General features: G+C 37.3%; 4 protein-coding genes across 9 annotated transcripts in view; 1 reads left to right on the top strand and 3 right to left on the bottom strand.

Annotated features, from left to right (window-relative positions):
• Positions 1-11,931, bottom strand: LOC128867741 (serine/threonine-protein kinase/endoribonuclease IRE1). Its single transcript, XM_054109203.1, has 9 exons — positions 11,421-11,931; positions 11,182-11,296; positions 6,971-7,429; positions 6,677-6,899; positions 5,553-6,616; positions 5,225-5,415; positions 4,957-5,139; positions 4,335-4,649; positions 1-4,242 (listed from the first exon to the last, which is right to left on the bottom strand). The coding sequence occupies exons 1-9, from the start codon at positions 11,688-11,690 to the stop codon at positions 3,598-3,600; spliced, it is 3,465 nt and encodes a 1,154-aa protein (XP_053965178.1). The 5' UTR covers positions 11,691-11,931; the 3' UTR covers positions 1-3,597.
• On the top strand, positions 8,542-15,279 carry LOC128867750 (venom serine carboxypeptidase). 3 transcript variants are annotated; one of them, XM_054109230.1, is made up of 2 exons: positions 8,542-8,646; positions 13,637-15,279. In XM_054109230.1, the coding sequence occupies exon 2, from the start codon at positions 13,649-13,651 to the stop codon at positions 15,110-15,112; it is 1,464 nt and encodes a 487-aa protein (XP_053965205.1). In that variant the 5' UTR covers positions 8,542-8,646; positions 13,637-13,648; the 3' UTR covers positions 15,113-15,279. The 3 variants fall into 3 exon arrangements, with proteins under 3 accessions (XP_053965205.1, XP_053965199.1, XP_053965191.1); XM_054109224.1 differs by lacking the exon at positions 8,542-8,646 and adding an exon at positions 10,517-10,638; XM_054109216.1 differs by lacking the exon at positions 8,542-8,646 and adding an exon at positions 13,382-13,501.
• LOC128867762 (rRNA methyltransferase 2, mitochondrial) lies at positions 15,269-16,309 on the bottom strand. Its single transcript, XM_054109242.1, has 2 exons — positions 15,856-16,309; positions 15,269-15,793 (listed from the first exon to the last, which is right to left on the bottom strand). Exons 1-2 carry the CDS (start codon positions 16,204-16,206, stop codon positions 15,395-15,397), a joined length of 750 nt encoding a protein of 249 aa, XP_053965217.1. The 5' UTR covers positions 16,207-16,309; the 3' UTR covers positions 15,269-15,394.
• Positions 16,310-21,215: 4,906 nt separating this feature from the next.
• Positions 21,216-22,083, bottom strand: part of LOC128867717 (probable multidrug resistance-associated protein lethal(2)03659) — a 29,734-nt gene continuing 28,866 nt past the window's right edge. For all 4 annotated transcript variants that reach the window (XM_054109169.1, XM_054109178.1, XM_054109186.1 and 1 more), the window contains exon 11: positions 21,216-21,864. In XM_054109169.1, the coding sequence (XP_053965144.1) occupies positions 21,826-21,864 (39 nt within the window). In that variant the 3' untranslated portion in view covers positions 21,216-21,825. The remainder of the gene's footprint in view (positions 21,865-22,083) is intronic.

Here is a 22,083-nt window from a genome sequence, read left to right as displayed (position 1 = left end):
TTTCTTTTTTTTTTTTTTTTGTTTTTATACAATTCTTAAGTTTAACAGTAAATGTTATCACAGACAATTTACGTGCATTTGACAGACACTTTTTCTGATTTCTAAGCAGCGATTCTTTTCAATCGACAGTGCGCTAAATAATTGCCGCTACTTGCTATATGCAAAAAAATTAATGCAAAATATGTATATATAATTAATAAAATTAAAATTGCTAAAAATTGCACTTTTTTATATATTTTTCAAACTGATTTGTTTGAATATTCGCCAACAAAAGAAACTTTTTTATATTTATTTCTCAGCCCATATCTAAAATAACTAATTTGCAACAATTACTCCAGACTGTGGACTGAAAGGATCGCGCTTTTTATCGTACATTACATACATACAAGTTTGTATGTTTGCTCCTTCAATTTCACACTTATTTTTCAAATAAAGTGGCTTATTCTATTCGTCATGAAATGCATCAATTTTATGTAACTTGAATTTCGTTGTGTCCCCATAATTTTATTACACTCAATTAAGTGTTTTTTGAATAAGAAATATACGGATGTAAGAAAACACTTGTATTGTCATGATTCGAAAAAGGGTTTTGGTACAAAATTCGGCGCATGCATGCACAGCATTCCATTAGTACAGCCATAAGGTCAATATGTAGTTGTGTTGAGCATTGCAAAATCAATCAAATAAATCGCAGCCATGCAAAATATTTAATTCGAAAATTCGGGCGATATTTAGACGTCCGTAGTTCTATTTTTGCCGTCTCCGAATGGCTGACGACAAGCTTTTTCAGTGCAGAGATTCGAAAACGTTTGCCCACCGTGTGGCGATCTTTATAGAACTAAAATTTTTATTGCGCGATATTCGCACCCAATAGCAGTAAAATGGTACGTCACGCAGCCCCTCTTTTAGAGCAAAAAAAAAAAATACAATAAAAAATAATTTGCAGGTGGTGCAAGCCAACTTTGCGTATTTAGTCACACTTTTTTACGCTATTGAATCAGCGCCGTGAATAACGTTTTAAGCGACAGTCAAAAAAAATATGTTACACTTAGTGAAAAAACTTGTTGTTACTATTGTAGTTGTTGTATTGAAATGACAATCCTTGGCGAGATATAAATCCGGGTCGTTTCAGTTACATAGAACCGTCTATAGGGGGAAAGGGCAACACTTGCTAGCATCCACCGAGAGATAAAACACTTCTCCATTATTCAAATTTGTAAATCCTTTTTTTTTTTTCAATTTAACCCTCCGGATCTGGCCAAACTGGCTTTTGCGACTTCGGATGTGAATTTAACATACATATTTCTATTATGTCTAACGCCTTGAGCTTCCAGGTAAAAATAAAAATAAAATAAATGGCGCGTAATACTTCTGTAAGGTGTTTGGCCGAGCTCCTCCTCCTATTTGTGATGTGCGTCTTGATGCTTATCCACCAATGGTGGGACCTACAGTTTTAAGTGGACTCCGAACGGCAAATGGTTTTTATGTGGAGCTTTTTCATGGCAGAAATACACTCGGAGGAGCGACCGCTATTAGAAACAACTTTTTCCTTTTTTAAGCTTCCAGGTAGCTTCCTGAAGTTTAATTTTTTATCCATTTATGGTTATAACCTTTAAAAAAGTATCCTTAAACAAAACAAAAAAAGGTCAAACCAGGGCGCCCAACCGAAGGTTTTAAAAAAGTTGTAAAACGGAGGGTTAAAACTGTACACATTTTAAATAACTTCATATGTGCCATTGAAAACGTTATTTTATATTCTTGACAACTTGCAATTTTGTCGCTTGACCTTATTCATGGCGTTGATTCAATTTGTGATATTCACCTGTTATTATTTCCTAGCATAAAACTGGCGCAAAATTTTGAATCATCATTTTTTTATTTTTGAAGGAATCTCTTTTTGAAATCACTTCTGGGATTGAGAATACTCAATCAGAAATAAACTTTTTGAGACTTAAGCCAAATCGTTCCCACGACAGTCGGTTCTACGTAATCGTAATGAATGGGATTTATATTCGGCCAAGACTGTCACTGCAGCAGCATTCCCCATACATCTATGAGGAATGTTTATGCTACTACAACAACAGCAACAACAACAACTTAAACCAAAGAGTTTCAGGAGCATACAAAAAAAAATAATAGGCTTTTCCACTCTTAATAAGTGGAAAAATATATGGATATGTAGTGGCTGGAGGCACGTACTACGACTTAAATACGACAGTCGTGCCTATAATCGGTCAAGGACTGACAATTTCAGTAGTACTGCCCCAAAATATGTGGGGAATGTTTTATGCTGTTACAGCAACAACAAAGCTTAGAATATCTGTTTTTTTTGTTTTCAAAAAAATGTTACCTGTTGTCTGGTAGCAGTACAATTTGTCTTAATACTTTCTCCACGTTGTTTGTTTGTTTGTTAACAGTAATAGTAGCCCCGCCAGTGTCGGGCATATCACCGGTCGTCTTCGTCTAGCTCATCTAGAGGTAGGCCCAGGAAACATGCTGTGTCGACGGGATGGGTCCAGAGGGAGAGGGGTGTTAGATGTGTCGGTTTTAGGGGGCATGTGAAAAGGTGGTTAGTGTCGTGCGGGGTGGCTTCACATGCCGGACATATGTTTGGTATGTCGGGGTCGATTCTGGATAAGTAGGAGTTTAACCTGCTACAATATCCAGAACGTAATTGTGCTAGATTAGCCCTGTCTAGTGAACAGCATTCTCCACGTTCATAAGCTTTGCTTAGCAGAGGCCTAGTCTATCCGCTTCCTCGCTAACCCTCCATTGGGCACCCGGCCAGATTTTTTCCATTTTGTGCGTGAGTTTAACACATTTATATTATAGCTGAAGTCTTGAACTTCCCGGTAACTTCCTAAAATTTTATTTTCTACCGATTTATGGATATAACCTTTTAAAAAGGATCCTCGAACAGTACGAAAAAAGGCCAGACCCGGGTGACAAACTGAACGTTTTAAAAAACGTGCCCAGCGCAGGGTTAATCTACTTACAAAAAAAAGTATAAAAAGCTACCCAACGGAGTGGTTAATTTAATAACAAATCAAAAAAAATGTATAAAAGACCATTTGCTGCAATCATTAAAAGTTTACTTTTCCAAAAATATTCACATGTTTACCTGTTGTAAAGCTTTTTCATATAGGGAATTACAAATTTGTACGTTCGTACTATCACAACGTTAGATCCAAAATAATAATGCCAAAGCAGGGTTGGACATAATGGACTAAATAATTAATGCAATAAGCGGGAACTGAAGATGTAGCTGAATGAAAGCTAAAAAATTGAATATTAAGTGATCATGTAACCCTTATTTCCACTACCACTAAAACATTAGTAGTAATGCAATTCAGTGATAGGGCAAAATGTCAAACCCTGAGCCAAAGTGGCATTGCTTCGAAAAAGTTCGTATGGTTGTCATAGCACTTTACCAGGAAAGAACTGATCCTCTTCCTAATCTACATAACGTCCTTGTAATAAAAACTGTTTAAAAGTTAAAATAGCTATCAATCTAAGCTAAATACTTGCTAACAGTGTACTTAATTAAAAAAGTTTACTTAATTAAACTAAGTAATAATTTTTGTGTAATTTACTTTCTCATTCATCGTTCGCCGGCTTGTTAGGCAACGTCCATGTAACGATTTTTTCTTTGTTGCCCTCATTATTAGTGTTGTCATTCGCATTTGCATTCAAATTACTAAAATTTCGATTTGCTGATTTGCCATAATTCCGGCGAAATTTAAAATTCGCGTACGCATCTCGTTTGTTGCCCGCATCATCCCCTTCCTCAGCTGCCACTGAAGCAGAGGTCGACATTAACTCCAGGTTGCGTTGCAAACCAACGCCAACACCAACAGCCTCCGGGTCGGACTTTTTGCGGAATTTATAAACACCTTTGCGCTGCTTCACTTGTTGTTGTTGTTTGTCAAGGGTGCGCGGCAGGCGTTTCGGACTGGCGCTCTCGTCTTTAGTGCCCGTCGCAGTTTGCTTCATCAAAGGTTTGGGATCGTCTTTTAGCGATGGGAAAAGATTTTCGTCTGCATCGAAATACCATGGGCGACTGAAGCGATAGTTGGTGTTGTAATAATGCCTAAAAATAGGCTCTTCAGCACAGATAGTAAATGCATGGTACGCATGGGATATTAATTCGGGGAATTTATTAATCCAATAATTGGTAAAGTCATTCGGAATGCAACCCAGTAATTGCTGCACTTCCGGAGTGAGTTCGTGGTAATGGTGTTTCTACAAGAGAAGATGAAGTGTGTATTCAAATTAATATTTTCTACAGTTGGCTTTTAATTTTTCATATTAGAATGCATGGAAATTAAACTCACTTTATTGCGAAGCGCGCGCAGTAAGTCGCGTACACTGGCGCCCATATAACCGCGATACTTGCGCAAGTCATCCGTTATGAGTGGATCGACGTGCGCATTCCAGTCGTTGCGCACAATGCAGCGCCCATTCTTTTCCAACGACTTCAGCGGTTCCACATGAAACTGCAGCTTCTCAACGCGATCGCTGACGTCCTGTAGGAATGCCAGTATCTTCTGGTTATTCCAGAAGACCGGATGGGCGCTTATACAGCGCGCCAGCGGACGACATTGCGCGTCATTATGAATCATATCTGCTATTAACTGTTCAGCAAGAATCTGTTAAAAGAAAAATGTTGTAGAAACTAATTCTCAAAAAAAAAAAAAAAATCAATCATTAACCCTCCGTTGGGCATCCGGGTCTGGCCAGAATGGCTTTTTCGACTTTGGACGTGAATTTAAATTATTTCTATTGACGCTAACGCCTTGAGCTTCCCGGTAGCTTGCTAAAATTTAATTTTCCATCGAATTATGGATATAACCTTTTAAAAAAGATCCTCGAACAGGACGATAAAACGCCATACCCGAGTGCCCAACTGAAGGTTTTAAGAAAGGTGTCCAACGAAGGGTTAATTTTTTCACATACAAATTTGCTCGCCTCCTCGGGCATGCTCGTTTCATTATCTGCGTCCACCTTTAGTTTCGACAGATTGTACTCGTGCGACAGTATGTTGTGCTGCCGCTTGAGCGCATCGCCGAAAGCGTGATGACCAGCGGTGAGCACATAATAGTAGACACAACCAAGTGAAAAAATGTCCACAGCAGTTGTCTGCAAAACAAGAAGCCAAATATGTAGAGCAATTTTCCATTTTCACATGGCCGCATTAAGCGACTAACTGCAACAACCAACTTACCGTGCGTTGGCCGCGCATCATTTCGGGCGCAATCCAACCATCTGTGCCGGTAACGCCAGAGCGGCGTGAAAAGCTGGCCTTGCCATAATTCAACTTCTTGCATAAACCGAAATCGGATATCATAATGCGAACTGTGCCACTGACATCGGGCAATGAAAGTAAAACGTTTTGCGGCTTGATATCGCGATGCACTGTAAGTAAACAAATAAGAACAAATTTAAAAAATTAAAAAATTGTAAATAAAAAAAATTTAATAAAAAAATTTTAAATAAAAATAAAAAATTTAAAAATAAAAAATGTATTTAGGCAGACCTAAAACGCAACTCACCGATATTCAATGAGTGCAAGTGACTCACACCAGCTGCCGCTTGGCGCAATATCTCCCAAACGTTGATCTGTGAACGCAGCTCACTGCTACGCTCACCCTCTGTATAATCCTGCAGCGTAGCCGCACACAACTCCACTGCTATATAACGAAACTGCCGATCCTGTTCAGTGCAGAAATAGCGCACCACATTCTCGTGCGCATCGCTTTCACGCAACAAAGCCACCTCACGATCGGCAAATGTGAAACATTCAGGCAGCAGCCGTTTCACCGCCACAGAGCGCTCCTCAAAACTGCCTCTGAACACAAATGTGCCCTCGCACCCTTTGCCTAATACCTCATTTGAGTTGAAGGAAATTTTTCCGACTCGTATATTTCCATCGCCAAGATCAATCAGGTCCTTTGCATTTACACTACTGCTGGCAATGCTACTCTTGTTGGAACCAGAGTAAGTTTTAGAACCATTTTCACTTTGATATTTCAGCTCACGCATCGTGCTGCACATGTACCAGAACATGGCGACCATAACCAAAACCAAAACGATCAGTATCTGATGCACTTGGCCGCTCGGATGATCCATAAACCATTCGTTGAAGAATTTTTGTATTCGATTGCTATTCGCCAGAATGATCCTTTTTGTCTTGTTAAAGGCGTTAGTTGAATCTGTTTTTATTTCAATTACTGGGTCAGTTTGTACGCCAATTTCAGCGGAGTTCTTCTCGCTATTCGATTCTGTAAGAATGCTATAGCCGTTGGAGCCCATAGTGGTGACATCGGGGTAATGATTGATGGTAGCCAAGTCATGGCTGTTTTCATCTTTTGCGGGCGAAGGCGATATTTCCAAAGAACCTTCGTTCGGCATATTATAATGGCCGAGCACAATGCCAACATTTTTGCGTATAACATCGTCCAGATAAACCATTTTGGAATCTGATTCATCACCAACAGAATTGGGGCCATCCAAAAGTTTTATTGGAGAGCTTGCTGAAATGCGTGGTGTATCTTTATCCACCAACGATGGCAACGCATATAAGCCATGACTATGCTCGCCCACATAAAGCGATTGGCTGCAAATTTAGAAAATATTTGTAATAATTATTATAAAAATATTCCATAAATGCACTCACAATAGTTTGATGGTATTCACATTGCCGGTTTTGGATTCTTCCAGAATGGCTTCGAAAGCCTCATCGGAGACAGTGGTAAAAGGCACGCTTAGCAATCCCTCCGAACCGAGCAGGAATGCCGCCACTACGGGACTCGTTAGATCGTGCTTCCACAGAAATTTACCATTCTTGCGATTCAAAGTCACTACATTGCCATTGGATGTGGTGGTTAAATGCAAATATTCTAGAGAAAAATAGGAAAATTAGCTATACTCTAATTGGCCTTCTCACTCTTATTACCAGCCACCAACTCACCATATTCTTTAGAAATATCTGGCGTCATGGTGTGCGCACTGTAATCATAGAAAGTGATATTCCAAGGCTTAGCATTTTTTCCTTTGGCCAAGCTGTCGTACATCATTACGGTGTACTGTGTGCGCCCCAAGTAGATAGAGTGCGAATTGGTATGCTTTGCTCTATTTTCATTTTCCTCTGGATTTTGTGCGGCTTGTGAACCGCCCGAGCCGAAGCCCATGACTTTCTCACGTCTACCCGACTTAGGATCGACCATGAACCAAGTATCGCTCTTTTTGCCCGAATACAGGATGCCATCAGACGAGCGACATGGCGCACTGGCCACCAACTGTGGTATGGTGTAGGGCAATTTCTTCAAGTTGCCCAAATCACTAAGTTGGTAAATACTGCCATCTCGCGGATCTGGAAAATATTGAGGCACTTGCACATTTTGCTCTTGCTCAGCGCGTATCGGGGGATCTGTAGAAAAGCATATTAAACGTTTAGTAGTATTAAAACTAGTTAGTTCAAATATTGATGGAAAAAATTTAAGGTATTAAATTTACTACATAGATGCTGGGCGGGCCTATGCTGGCGGAATGACTCGGATTTATTTAGAGTCAAGGTTTATCACTCTAGCAGCATTACCCAAAAGTGTAGGCGGAATATTTAATGCTTTTAAAGCTAATTTTCCCCACAATTAAATAATGCACAGCTCTGAAAACATCTAATGAAAAATGTATGCCGTCATTATGATACAAAAAACAAAAATTCAGTCATTTTATGGAAAAAAATAATGCACCTGGCTTTTGAATTTTACTTTATATTTATTTTAAAATTAAAATAATAACCCGGAAAACGTGCACAAATGCAGTAAATAGAAACAGTTATTGTTTAAAAACAATTACAAGAAATTTGAAATTTGCACAATACATTGTAAAAAAATATGTTGCTTGAATAAGGCTGCATTATTGAATTATTCTACGTTCTAATGGAAGCCGGCATCTGACAAACTAAGTATACATATGTATGTATACATATGTGCACACATATTTACATCACTGCCGCTAAGCTATCAGCGAATAGCAATCCAATGACTTAGGAACGATTTACGAACAAGTATGCATGCTTAAGCACGTCTACCTATGTATGTGTGTATTTGCACGACTTAATAAAAACCGACTATGAATGCCTTATTTACTGCAAATGTACTCGTACATTGAAGAGGTCAAAGATCACTAATTTTCTACTTATACATGCATATGTAAATGGAACTAACAACTAAATGCTCTTATTTATTCCCCCGCCTATTTTCTGTTACCAAAAAACAAACAAACTTAGTCTAATATTTTGCACAACTCTGCTAGGTAATGAAGCAGCCAACTGCGCGAAATATTAGTCACGCCTATACATATGAAATGTGTGGAGAAAAAAGTTAGTGCCTACAAAACAAAAATACAACAAAAACCCAGATTTTTTGTAATTAGAGCAAAAACATGTGTGCTTTTTGCCACGCCGATTAATACAGCCGATGGCAATGTCGCCGGTATTCGTGCGTAGACCATTTTTAGTACGCGATTCGTGTACGTCTACACATCCCGTATTGTTTTTGTAGTGTACAAGTACAAAATTCATTTGTTTCGCATACACATGCATCGCACATTTGTCAGCCTAAACGTCCAAAACAAAAATACAACGTAAGTTACAACTTATACACCACCTGTGTAAAATGAAAATAATAAAGTTAAATATTTATAAAACGGTAATTTGTAAAAAACAAAGAGGTAAACACTATAAATAAGTGCACATGCGGACAAAATTAATATGCTTATATGTATGTACTCATGTATATTTACATGTAGTCGCATTTTTGTGTTTGTGTTTACTTTTTGTTCTGCACTTACACCTCAATGATTAAAATGTTTTCATTGATTTTATCACAGATTATTGTATATTAGTATGTACAATATATACATACATACATATAAAGAATAGTATGTAGCTACTTTGTTATTATCACCAAATTTATTGCAGGATGAAGTGTATAGTGTGTGAGATGTGGCTTAACCTTATCAGTGTTATATTTTAGTCTACGACAACGCCAATAATGAGGTAAACTTAAAGAGAGTTCGGCACATATTTTTTTGCCGTATAAATTTTGATGAAAATTCGATGCCATGAAAAAGTCCCTCATAAAAAACATTGCCGTTCGGAGTCGGTTTAAAACTGTAGATCCCTTCATTGTGGAACAACATCAAGACACGCAGAAGTGTACGCGCCAATTTATTTTTTTTATTTATACATTTTTTGATAACTGCCCACTCTAAAAATATATCATCAAATAATGAAAAAAGTTTTTTAAAATAGTCCGTCGATAAGCAATGAGCAGCCCCAGAATGGAAGCCTATTATAAAAAAGCTTCCTATGCGCCATTAAGAGCTGAAATAAATATGTAGGTCCCTCCATCTGTAAGAAAACGTCAAGGCGCATCCATATGTGCATATGTATCTATATACATATATGTATATTGTACGGATGTATGCATATACCACGTGGCGCAAAATTAATGTTGTTGTTGTAACAGCATAAACATTCCCCATATATGTATATATGAGGAATGCTGCTGAAGTGACAGTCCTTGGCCGGATATAAATCCGGGTCGTTCCGGTAACGTAGAACCCTCTGTCGTGGGAACGGCGCAAAATTAATCATCGCCGTAGGTCAATCATATTTGACACTTGTCCACTTAACAGCTGTAGTATGCAAACAGACAAGCAATGGAGCGCTTAAGGGTCATTTCTATCACTCAAAATCATTTTTTTTGTTTAGCGAAAAAGTTTAAAAAAACAAATTGATCACTAGTTGTGCGCCAACCTGTACATATGTATGTACATATGTATATGAATCTCCGAAATCCTTGTTTAAGAGAAAAATACTTAACTTAAGCAAATTATGGCAGCAACGCATTGTATTTTTTGCATATGGCATATATGAACTTTTATTGATATGTTCTTTCATTTCTTTTTCCATTAAAAATCTGTTTCTACTATCCCATATGGAAGTACATCTACACCAGTGTTTGCAATAATAGCATAAATGCATTACAAAGTTTTGACTATTTATTTATTTTTTATTTTTTTAATTTTTTTTTTTTCTTTTATATTATTTTTCATAAAACCATAGTTTACACTACAACAAAATTTCATCAAAGTGTTCAACTTCTTCATCAACATTTTTAGAAAAAATTCAGTTTTACAGAATTTAGAATTTTGACATAAAAAGTGCATGTTTTAAGTAGCTAAAAAATCGCGTTGATTTATCACAATTAATGGCTTTATTTTATAATGTCCATAACTTTGCAATATGCCGCGCTGCTATTATTGTGAACATATGTGTATATACACCCACTTGTAGATTTCGTTTACTGTAACGAAAAAAAAGAAAAATACTCCCATTGAATGTCTAAATGTACTCATACCTTAAATATGCAGAAAACAGAGAAATGTGTTGTTTGATGATTAAAAATAAGCGGCAAAATTTTTTTATTTATATATGTTGTGTATTTTCCATATTGGTTCAATATAATTCTAGCAATCGCGCTAAAAAATCTACGGCTCAACAAAGAAAGTCTCAGAAGTATAAAATTTAAAAGGTGTTATAAAAAGATACGAAACGCGCGTCTACTGGGAGTAAGTGTTATAATAAAAATGCGAAAAATATCGAGAAAACCAGTTTTAAAGTTTTCTACTTACGATGGTTCTCTTAGTAAAAATATAAACATACTATATATTTCGTTAATGAGTTAGTGTTACTTATGCTATTGACCTTTTGCACAGCATACAATTTTTGATAATAGCACTCTTCGAAAAAACGAGCGATATATGGGCTTACAATTGCATTACGTTTAAAAAAAAAATGATTTTAAAGTCCTCCAAGTAAAAAAGTAACTGCTTCGCCCATTGGCTGGGCAGCACAAATACACTAATTGTGTGAACTAACCATATGGTCAGCGCGTGACTGCAACAACACCGCTTTAAAATCAATTTGATGGAATATAAAAATAACTTTTATAAAAATTTGGTCCCCATTTCAATGAATGGAATGGATTTGAATATTTTGCCGGATGTGAGGTCAATATTTCAAAACGTATACGATCCGGGATGTGCCAAAAACTTAGATTCATTCGTATATCACAGGAAAAAGACGAACACACATACATATATGTTAATTACCGTCTGCTATGGTCCAACGAATTTCAGTTGTTATCGGATCGATGGCTGTTAATCCGCCCCCCAATGTTGAGAAAACCATTAATGTTTCTTCGTCTCGCGCCAAATCAGTGCATGCCTATTGAGTGATATATAACAGAAAAAATATTTATCATTGCGTATCACATTTCCAAAATGCCACTTCATCAATTTATTGTTGACCCATATCTTAACATCGTTGTAATTGTATTGGCTACACCTACCTCCCTCAGGCGGTACACTCGTACTTGTTCGGTTGCAGTATTATCCTCAGATGTACTGTTATTTCCATTTTCTTTCGATATGTTGTGTGCATTTTCAACTGTTTTTATTTTTGTTGCGCCTGGCGTGACTGTTGTCGCAGTCACCGCGGCTGATGCAATCAAAACACATAAACCGAAACAAATCACACTGTTCCAACGCAAAAACAAAATCGACTTCGACGTCCACGATCGCGACATCACCAACCTCCGACCAAACATTTTCTTCAACATTTCCACACTTTTTCACCCACTTTGCTATTTATTTGTAGCATCACTTCTTTGAAATCATATTTTGTAGAAAGTTAATTTACACTTTTTCTTTTCTTTCTTTCAAACACTCTTCTATGTTTTTAAGTCCTTAATTTCTTTTTAATTATTAATAAATTGGAATAGTTCATATCTAGAAAAATACGCCATCGTTGAAATACGTTCTCCGGTTAAAATTTAATGCAAGTTGTCAAATGAATTGATTGTGAGAGTAACTGAGAGGAATATGAAAAGAAACGATATGGAAAAAACTAGCAACTCGGTAGGGTTGCTTTGCGATGTACTTAAGTAAATTTATGATTTCGGTACGGTAGATGTTGCGTCAAGTAGAATGCTACTTACTAATAAAAGCTAATTTATAGCTGGAAATTGTTCATGCTGACAAAAGATTAAAAGCATTCTTATAATATTATATAATGACATAACACAATGTAAAAAAAATTTAGACAGTTCAATTCCAGTACCGCTATTTTGAAATAAGCGGTATAAGCTGGACTTACATAGTATCAAGTGGTATAGTGCTAAATAGGTTATAAACTTCATAAACAAAATAAAAAAACTTCAAACTTCAAACATAATAAGACGAAAAGTCGCTTATTTCGGACATATTACAAAAGACAACAAATATATTACAACTGCTGGTACAAGGAAAAATCGAATGTCATAGAATGGACAGATTTCAAAACATACAGCGAACTAACAAAGACAGCGAGAAACAGACACAAATTTAATAACTGAAGAAATTTTAGCAAAAATTATCCATCACCCGGTTGGAAATTTGCAATTAATAGTCAAATACGCTACTAAAGAGGAAATTCTGGCAAATTTTGCGTTCGTTGACGTTTTTACTTTTTCCCCCCGTTGGGAAAGAATTTTCGTCAAAACTTCAAAAAACAGCATTCAATCATACTACATTTTTTTAAAGCAAAGAATAAATTCTTTTCATAATAGTTTATATTTAACATAAGCAATGGAAATAAACATCTAGTATATGGTTTAGTTCAATAAAACACAATTTATATCGATTCGGTAAAAAAATGTACATTTAAAATGTACTGATTTATAAACAAAATATTTTGAAATTGAGGCCTCACAATTTATTTCAATCTATATTTTGAATTTTGATAAAAGTGTTTACTATCGATGAAACAATTTACATCTTCCATTATATTTTCATTACTACAACAATTTTCTCTTTAATTTACTGAAAGAAAGGATAAACGTTTCAAGGTATTCACTGCGTTGAAAGCTTGCTCAACTTCGGCATTTGAATACTATTATGACAAGAGCTGAGTTACCAAACTTGTCATATATTCAAATGGACCAGACCAGCTGTGTCTTTACATGCCTTAACGTAAACCCATTTTAGTATATTAAAATTTGCAGATTCTTGCATTTCAATTTTGCAATATATTTTGTGTTTTTGACTTCATATCTTAAAGAAATGCATGTACATAGCATTTGAGGTCAGAAAAAGCACTAAAAAGGACACTTGGCACTAAACCAATTTTTTCTACTACGTTTTAATTTTAAAAAAGTACCGAATCCAATGCTTAAAGCAACAAGTTAGCATTTATGCTGGTGATGGCTTATTTGTTATCGAACACAACTAAAGTCTCCAAATACAGTTTTTTCTTTGCTTGCGATATTCTTCGCCCTCTTTTCGGCAAAATTTTTCCCTATTTCATTCATGTCACTACGTTGACGTTGTTATTCAAATTTTATGCAAGTTGTACTAATTCCTTTGTTAAAAGAAAAAGTTTTGCAGGTTTAAGGTTTGTTATCTAATATTATTCTTTTCATTCGCGCTAAGTTCTAATTTTTGCTTCAAGTGATAGCCTTTAAATGCAATCAAACCCCGGAATCCCCTATTTACATTTACTAATTTCTGTTTTTTTTGTTTGTTTTAGATTCCATTAACCATGAATCTTGGCACTCGTTTTATAATGTACGCCCTCCTAGCGGTGTTGGCGCTATGTATCAGCGCCGATGCGAAGAAGTCTCGCAAATTAAAGCACCCTCGAAGTTTTATAAATCCGTATCCCCGTTTTAATGAATATAAGGATGGTGGTGATCCCGGTGAACCACTTTTCCTCACGCCATTAATACATGATGAGAAAATACCGAAAGACCAAGTGCGAAAAAAGGCGGCTGTAATTGGCAGTCAGTTCCATGATGTAGAAAGCTACGCTGGGTATTTAACAGTTGATGCAGGGCGCAAATCAAATATGTTCTTTTGGCATTTTCCTGCTGAGAAAGATCCAACATATGCACCGGTAGTTTTGTGGTTACAAGGAGGACCTGGCGCATCTTCGTTGTTTGGTTTATTTGCAGAAAATGGACCTTTTGAATTTGACTCCCGCGGACATTTGCAAAAGCGCAACTACACTTGGAGCCGCACTCACAACCTTATATACATTGACAATCCCGTTGGTACTGGTTTCAGCTTTACAGGCAGTGATGAGGGGTACGCTCGAAACGAAAAAGATGTAGGGCGTAACCTGCACGAGGCTGTAATGCAATTATATGAACTCTTCGGATGGAACAATTCAAGTGGATTCTGGATAACGGGGGAATCCTACGCCGGCAAATATGTACCAGCGCTAGCATATCATATTCATCTGATGCAAAATGCAGTGGATACACGTGTTTATATACCACTAAACGGTTTGGCTATAGGAAATGGACTTACTGATCCTTTACATCAGCTCAAATATGGTGATTATTTATATCAGTTGGGTTTAATAGACGATAACGGTTTAAAAGAGTTCCATACCCAAGAAGCGAAGGGTGAAAAATGCATAAAAGATCATGATATGGACTGCGCATTTGACATATTCGACGGTCTTATTAACGGGGATCTTACAAATGGATCTATTTTTCATAATCTCACTGGTTATAATTTCTACTATAACTATTTGAAAACCGACAGTGATGAACCAGGTGAAGCGCTTGGCAATTTCATACAATCGACACTAACTCGCAGAGCAATTCACGTCGGGAACATGACATTCCATGATACCGATAAGGTAAATAAGGTAGAGAAGTTTTTGAAGGAGGATGTGATGGATACTGTGGCACCATGGGTGGCGGAGCTGTTAAATGAATATATTGTTTGCATTTATAGTGGTCAGTTGGATATAATTGTAGCTTACCCTTTGACACGCAACTACTTAAATCATCTTAAATTCGCTGACGCCGACAAATATAAAATTGCAGAGCGAAGAATTTGGCGCGTGGACAACGAAATCGCCGGGTATGTCAAACATGCTGGTCGTTTAATTGAAATTTTGGTACGCAACGCTGGTCATATGGCGCCTGGTGACCAACCAAAGTGGTTGCATTGGATGATAGATCATTTAACCCACTACAAAACAGTTGAATAAATACATGAAAGGCAAAAACTGGTGTCAGCGTGATTTCAAGTGTTCTGCAAGCACAATTGACTATTTTTATAATAAAAAAATAAAGGAATGCGGATATAATTCAACCAAAGAACTAAAATTGTTATAAAAAAGAAATAAATAAAAGATGTTTATCGCTACAGTAACAATTTTGTTTTTTTTATTTTAAAAAATGGTAAGAATAGTCTAATAGAAATATTGTTTTGTTGTGAAGAACATTTAATTTCCTCATATTTTTATCACACTTAATCCACCTCTAGGGCATCATCTTTTTTCGTCAACTGCCGTCTCTAGCGCATTCTCCAGTCCCCTAAATCGGCGTGCCACTAAGAAGAATTCAGCAGAGTCCGAACGACTGGACACGGGCTTAACACGCTTGACATGCTCGTAAAATCGTTCCATATCTTTTTCAAGTTTTGGTACATCACCATTTGCCCACAGTTTCACCACCAAATGGCCACCTAACGTAGACATGGCCAAAGCAAAGCGCAACACCGCATAACATAAACTCATTATATTCTCTTGATCTAACATTCGTACTCCCGTCGCGTTTGGTGCCATATCTGAAAGCACACAATTCACATGCCGCCCTTCTAGAGCTTCTCGCAGGCGTTGTTGTGCTGTAGTGCTTGTAAAATCCATGCCGCCAAATATAGTAGCACCCTGCAATCATATATAAATTAATTTGTAAGTAAGTGTTATTGTTAATTACTGTCATCACTTACTGGCACTGCATGGAAGTGCAGCAAATCTAGGCTAAAAACTGCACCTTTCTTTTGGCCTTCTTTGACGCCATTGGCGTTTGTCCGGTCCACCGCTACTTGCGTCCAACTGCCTGGTGCCGCTCCACAATCCAGCACGGTGTCGCCCGGTTTAAGTAATTTAAATCTGTCATCAATTTCCAACAATTTGAACGCACTTCGGCAACGAAGATTCATCATTCTTGCTTTCTCAACGTAAGGATCGGCTAGTTGCCGAGTCAGCCATTCTTGCGAACTTTTACTTTTACCCTTAAGATTACGTGGTATTTGCTTAGCTAGACATGTTTTCGTAAAGAAACACCTTTTAAATAACATAGTATTATTATGTATTGAGCATGGAATACGTTCCTCAAAGTGATAACCAAAAAGATTCAACAGCTGATTTTGCTTACTTCTTCAGCCCTAAAAGTTCTGTTCACGTACTGTTCATAACAGTTTGTGACAATTGTCAAAAACCATAGCCTCTCTAGGAGTGCAAAATTGAGATTACAAAGTAACACTTATGTTTGACCCTAAGTCACTGTACAACATGGATGTCTAAGATTTTTGGAAAAAAGAAGTTTTCCGCCCAAATTTAAAAAAAGAATTAAAAAATAGCTACTAATGGGGAAGCTAATTACACAGTGCAACAAAATGAAAATAATTTTTAATCGCTCTGGTTTTATAGCAATTTTTAATAGGTTATGGAAATTAAGAAGGTACGTATTTTACCTAATATATGTATCAGTAATTTTTTTATAGTTGTTTTTTAATTTCATGGCACACCAGAGATTACTGTTATCATTTTATAAGAAATTCTGAGATAGCTGGTAAGAACCTTATCTGAAATAAGCCAAAACTATTTCAAATATTTTTAAATCTGGTTTTGAAATCTCGATTATGCGCAAGATGCTAGTATTTCTATGGATAAAATAGTAATAAAATACATTTTAATTCAAAAATATTGTTTTCTTCGGAGTAGTCTCTAATTTTAAAAGCAAATTCCAAAATTAGTTATTTTAAGTTTGTTTAAGGCGATTCAATCTGGTATAACGGCTGATTTTCGTCCCTTTTCCTTGCGATTTGGTGATTTGAATGTTAAAGTGCCCCGCACCTTTGTTGTTATATTGTTTGTTTGTTTACATTATCATTGAAATGTTGAGATTTAAATCCCCAAATTGCAAAAACAAAATACATAAATTTCGGAGGAAGCAAAAGTACCGCTGACCACGTTTGCTCGTTAGGTAAGGTGAAAAAAAGTTTTGAGGGAAACTTTGGATTCTACGTCATTCGTTTTGTGTTTCATAAAATTTAGCATTAGCTTAGTGAAACACAAATCAAATGACGTCGGCATATCTGTCAAATTCGCTTAGTACCGGATACGGTCATCTAGATAGTATACCTCTAAAAATCTTTTCACTAAAAAACGTTTAGAAAAACACATTTTGTATCTAAAATTAGAAGTTGATTAAAATTAACGTAAATAAAATTAAACGCGATCATTTTAACCACACTTACCATTCACATCTTTTGCTGCTTCGAAGCGCTTGAATTTGTTTGATGGCCAATTTTCTTTCAGCTGATTGGCTGACGTAACCCATGGTGAAAAAAACTCAGAAGGTGTGGCCAATAACAGACCGTTAACCGGCTCTCAGCGAATTTGAAAGAATCAGCTGATTGGCTGACGTAACCGGATCAAAGGCAGCGGTTTGTTTACGGAAAAATTGAGATTGTGTTAGTGATAATGAAAAAAAATCAACACAACCAATGCTTATGCCACGGCAACGGTTTGTTTACAAATACGATGAATACAAATGCGCGAAAGTGCGTAATTTTATTATGCGCTATTTAAAATGAGTTTTTGTTGAATTAAAATTGATATTATTATCTAAATGAAGTGCGCGGTTTTAAATTGTGATAGCTTAAAACCCGTAGACAACCAATCTTTACTTTAAGGTAATCTGGACTCGGGCATTCTTGATACAGACAATCTTAGGGCCAGTAGTCACATACTCTCATTAAGTCATAATGAGCTAAAGCAAGTAACTCAAATATAGCAGCAAAATGGAGCGCGAATTATGCTGTTTAGTTTTTTTTAATGCCTAAATTTAACACACAACTTATCGCAATTTGCTACCCACGTTTGTTTTTTGTTTGGTATTCAACTAACCATACTTCACACTTTTTGTTATGCATTTTGTATTCATTTCATTCGCCTCTCCCAAATGACGTTACAGCCAAAGTTGCCCTCACAATTTTTTTTCACAATACCTATCAAGCTAACCTTGTAAATCTGTCATACTAGCTCTGTAAATTGTAGACATGGTGAAATTTGTGAAAAGTAGTAGGTATGAAATTTCCAAATCGCCTTTCTCCGAATCAGAAAAACTTCTTCTTCTTCTTAATTGGCGCGATAACCGCTTACGCGATTTTGGCCGAGTTTAACAAAGCACGCCAGGCGTTTCTTTCTCGTGCTAACCGGCGCCAATTGGACACACCAAGTGAAGCCAAGTCCTTCTCCACCTGATCTTTCCAACGCAGAGGAGGCCTTCCTCTTCCTCTACTACCACCAGCTGGTACCGCATCGAATACTTTCAAAGCCGGAGCGTTTGTATTCATTCGGGCGACATGATCCAGACAACGTACCCGCTGGATCTTTATTCGCTGCGCTATGTCTATGTCGTCGTAAAGCTCATACAGCTCATCGTTCCATCGTCTGCGATATTCGCCGTTGCCAACGTGCAAAGGTCCAAAAATCTTACGCAGAATCTTTCTCTCAAACACTCCAAGCGTCGCTTTATCGGATGTTGTCATCGTCCAAGCTTCTGGGCCATACGTTAGGACGGGCATGATGAGAGTCTTGTAGAGTGTTAGTTTTGTTCGTCGAGAAAGGACTTTACTGCTCAGTTGCCTACTTAGTCCAGAGTAGCACTTGTTGGCAAGAGAGATTCTACGTTGGATTTCAAGGCTGGCATTGTTATCGGTGTTAATGCTGATTCCTAAATAAACGAAGTATTTTACTACCTTGAAATTATAACTGTCAACAGTGACGTGGGTGTCGATACGCGAGTGCGCCGACTGTTTGTTTGAAGACAGGAGGTACTTCATTTTGCCCTAAGCAGAACTAACAGCGCGGTTGTTAAGGCCGATGATGTCAATATCATCGGCATACGCCAGCAATTGTACGCTCTTATAAAAAATTGTGCCTGAGCGATTAAGTTCTGCAGCTCGTACGATGCTCTCCAACATCAGGTTAAAGAAGTCAGACGACAGCGAGTCACCTTGTCTGAAACCTCGTTTGGTATCAAACGGCTCGGCGAGGTCCTTCCCAATTCTGAAGGCGCTGCTGGTGTTGAGCAACGTCATCTTGCAAAGTTTTTTGGGGATACCAAATTCAGACATCGCGGCATACAGATAACTCCTCTTCGTACTGTCGAATGCAGCTTTGAAATCGACGAAAAGATGGTGTGTGTCGATTCTTCTTTCGTGGGTCTTTTCCAAGATTTGGCGTACTGTAAATATTTGGTCGATGGTAGACTTTCCAGGTCTAAACCCACACTAATAAGGTCCAATCAGTTGGTTGACGGTGGGCTTCAGCCTTTCACACAATACGCTCGCTAGAACCTTATAGGCGATATTTAGAAGTCTTATCCCGCGCTAACTGGCACAGATTGCAGGATTCCCCCTTCTTATGGACTGGGCAGAGCACACTTAAATTCCAATCGGTAGGCATGCTTTCATCCGACCATATTTTGCATAGGAGCTGGTGCATGCACCTTACCAGCTCCTCGCCGCCATGTTTGAATAGCTCAGCCGGCAGTCCGTCGGCGCCTGCGGCTTTGTTAATCAGAAAAACTAAGATGGTGAAATTTGACACAGTTACACAAATTGCTAATACCTGTCTTATAATGAAGAATGGTAGATGCTAGAAAAGGGGGTGCAGCACTTCCCAAACAAGCTGAATCCTTCATATACAGGGTCCGGCACTCGAAGTGTAACCAATTGAAAAGGCCATAAATTTAATTTGGAAAATTACTTTTATTCAATTCAAAATGTGTGAAAATAATACAAAATTAAGAATCAATTAACTTTTACTCGATATGACTGCCTTTTCCTTTAACTATGGCATTGAGACGGTCCAGAAATGAGTCGCAAGCTGCCCGAATGTGACTTGCAGGTACATATTTTGGTCCACTCGCGGACAATGGCTTTTTTCAGCGTCTCGATACTGGTGAATCTTTTAGTTCGGACCTTGCTCTCCAAAATGGCCCAAAGAGAATAATCCATTGCACTCGCATCTGGTGAATTTGAGAGCCATTGTGTGGACGCTATGAAGTCCGAACGTTGTTTTTTAGCCATTCTTGATTAACTCGAGGTTTTGTGAGACGGTGCCGAGTTCTGTTGAAAAGTCCATGGTCTGCCACTGAAATGTTTGTCTGTCCACGGCTTCATAACAACCTCCAGAATACTTTCGCGATAATATTTCGCATTTATCTTGACGATTTGAGAGCGCCCATCTGCGGTTACAACGACCCAAAGCATTACCTGTGGCGGGTGCTGCCTCTTGGTGGCCAATCGATGACTCAAATTCTCGTATGAAGGGGCGGTCGAATAAACCCTATCGTTTTGGGAGCTTGCGAATTGCTCAATTTGAAAAATTTACTCGCCAGAAAACACAATTTTCGGAAATTGACCGCTTTCGGCCAAGGGAAGTAACTCCTTCGCTCTCTCAAGTCTGACTTGTTGCTGCTTTGGTGTGAGACTATGCGCCTTTTGGATCCTGTATGGCTTGATTTTGAGATCATTTTTCAGCGTGCGGCGGATGCTACGGTTAGATATTTTTAATTCTTTCGCCATTTGATTGGCACTTCGTCGGGGATTTCGCTCAAGTCGCTTCTTCACTTTTTGAAGCATTTCACGCGACGTGGTTTGGGGGTGCATAGTTGCACAATCGGTTTTTATGGTTGATAAAATGGACAAACATCTGTATTTAAACATATTGAAGAATAATTTGCATAGACTTGGACTGGATGCTAAAGGATTCTTGTTTCAACAAGACAATGACCCAAAACACTAATCTTATCTCGTGCAATAATGGCTTATTTGCCAATATAAGCAGTTTAAAACTCCACCTCAATCCCCGGATCTGAACGCAATCGAGCATGTATGGGAGCGTGGGAGCAAATTGCAGCTAACGAAACCAAGATATTGGTGAAAAGTATGCACCGACGAAGTATCATATAAAGCTAAAGTCGGTCCAAAAAAAGTCCTGAATACTCGATTTTTCTATTATTTTTTAAATAAAATATTCTTTATATGGCTATGTACGAATAATATTTTTGCATAAAATTATGCCTTAAGTTCTCTAATTCCAGAAAAGGATTTGGAAGTTTTTGTTCCTTAAATATTGAATAAATATGTTATTTTTTACGAATATATCCAAATTTTTGTTTTTTGTGTGTAAATCGAGCTAAGTATCAGGTGTATCTGTTTATAAACTGTGAGTGTAAGAATCAATTGTGTGACCACTGTATATGTACATGCGCATAAAAACAATTTAAATTTTAATATAGATTCGCTACTATGTATTTGTATAAGTTTTATTTAAGTACAAATTATTTTCATAATCAAAATAGGTAGATTACCTATCCAAATGTTTATAAAATTCATTCTATGTATTTATGTAAGTACTGCACAAAGTTAATTACATGAGTTCGTAGCGGAAAGCCATCGAAATAATGGTGGCTTGTATTGCATTGCACTTTTTCTTAATGTTTAACGTTTTTTGTTGGTTTGTTCGCATAATTTCTGAACAGTCGGCCAATATATATTTGTATTTACATATGTACAAACGCAGTTACACACACATACATACGTATGTAATATTTTGTATAAAATCTACAAATGCAAAATTTACAGTCACAGCAGTGTCGCTTGCAAGAAGTTAAACGTTGCTCATTTTTCCTTTGAATCCTCCCACTTCTCTTCATACGCCTATAAAACAAAAGAAAATCAAATAAGTAATGCACCTGAAATTAATTAAAGGAAGAGGTACTGGGTACTGAGTTAAGAGTTAACTGAATTAAATGAATTTGTTCAAAAGAAAAACAAAGCCCGGTGAATTCTCTTTACCAAAAATGATCACCCATCCATCTGATCTAATCAGGACGATCCAAAGGATCGTGGCAATGCAACTTGCACGAGGAATTATCC

This window comes from Anastrepha ludens, chromosome 2 (genome assembly GCF_028408465.1).
Source record: "Anastrepha ludens isolate Willacy chromosome 2, idAnaLude1.1, whole genome shotgun sequence".
NCBI classification, from domain to species: domain Eukaryota; kingdom Metazoa; phylum Arthropoda; class Insecta; order Diptera; family Tephritidae; genus Anastrepha; species Anastrepha ludens.
The sequence above is the reverse complement of the archived record's forward strand: the minus strand, read 5'-3'. Positions and strand labels throughout refer to the sequence as shown.

Bases quoted from the DNA above. Each gene is read 5' to 3' on its own strand.
- LOC128867741 (XM_054109203.1), bottom strand. From the start codon at position 11,690: ATGTTGAAGAAAATGTTTGGTCGGAGGTTGGTGATGTCGCGATCGTGG. The intron at 11,297-11,420 runs GTAGGTGTAGCC...ATCACTCAATAG, and splicing joins GAGTGTACCGCCTGAGGGAG to GCATGCACTGATTTGGCGCG. The intron at 6,617-6,676 runs GTGAGTGCATTT...CTAAATTTGCAG, and splicing joins GTGAATACCATCAAACTATT to CCAATCGCTTTATGTGGGCG.
- LOC128867750 (XM_054109230.1), top strand. From the start codon at position 13,649: ATGAATCTTGGCACTCGTTTTATAATGTACGCCCTCCTAGCGGTGTTG.
- LOC128867762 (XM_054109242.1), bottom strand. From the start codon at position 16,206: ATGTTATTTAAAAGGTGTTTCTTTACGAAAACATGTCTAGCTAAGCAA. The intron at 15,794-15,855 runs GTAAGTGATGAC...ATATGATTGCAG, and splicing joins TGCACTTCCATGCAGTGCCA to GGTGCTACTATATTTGGCGG.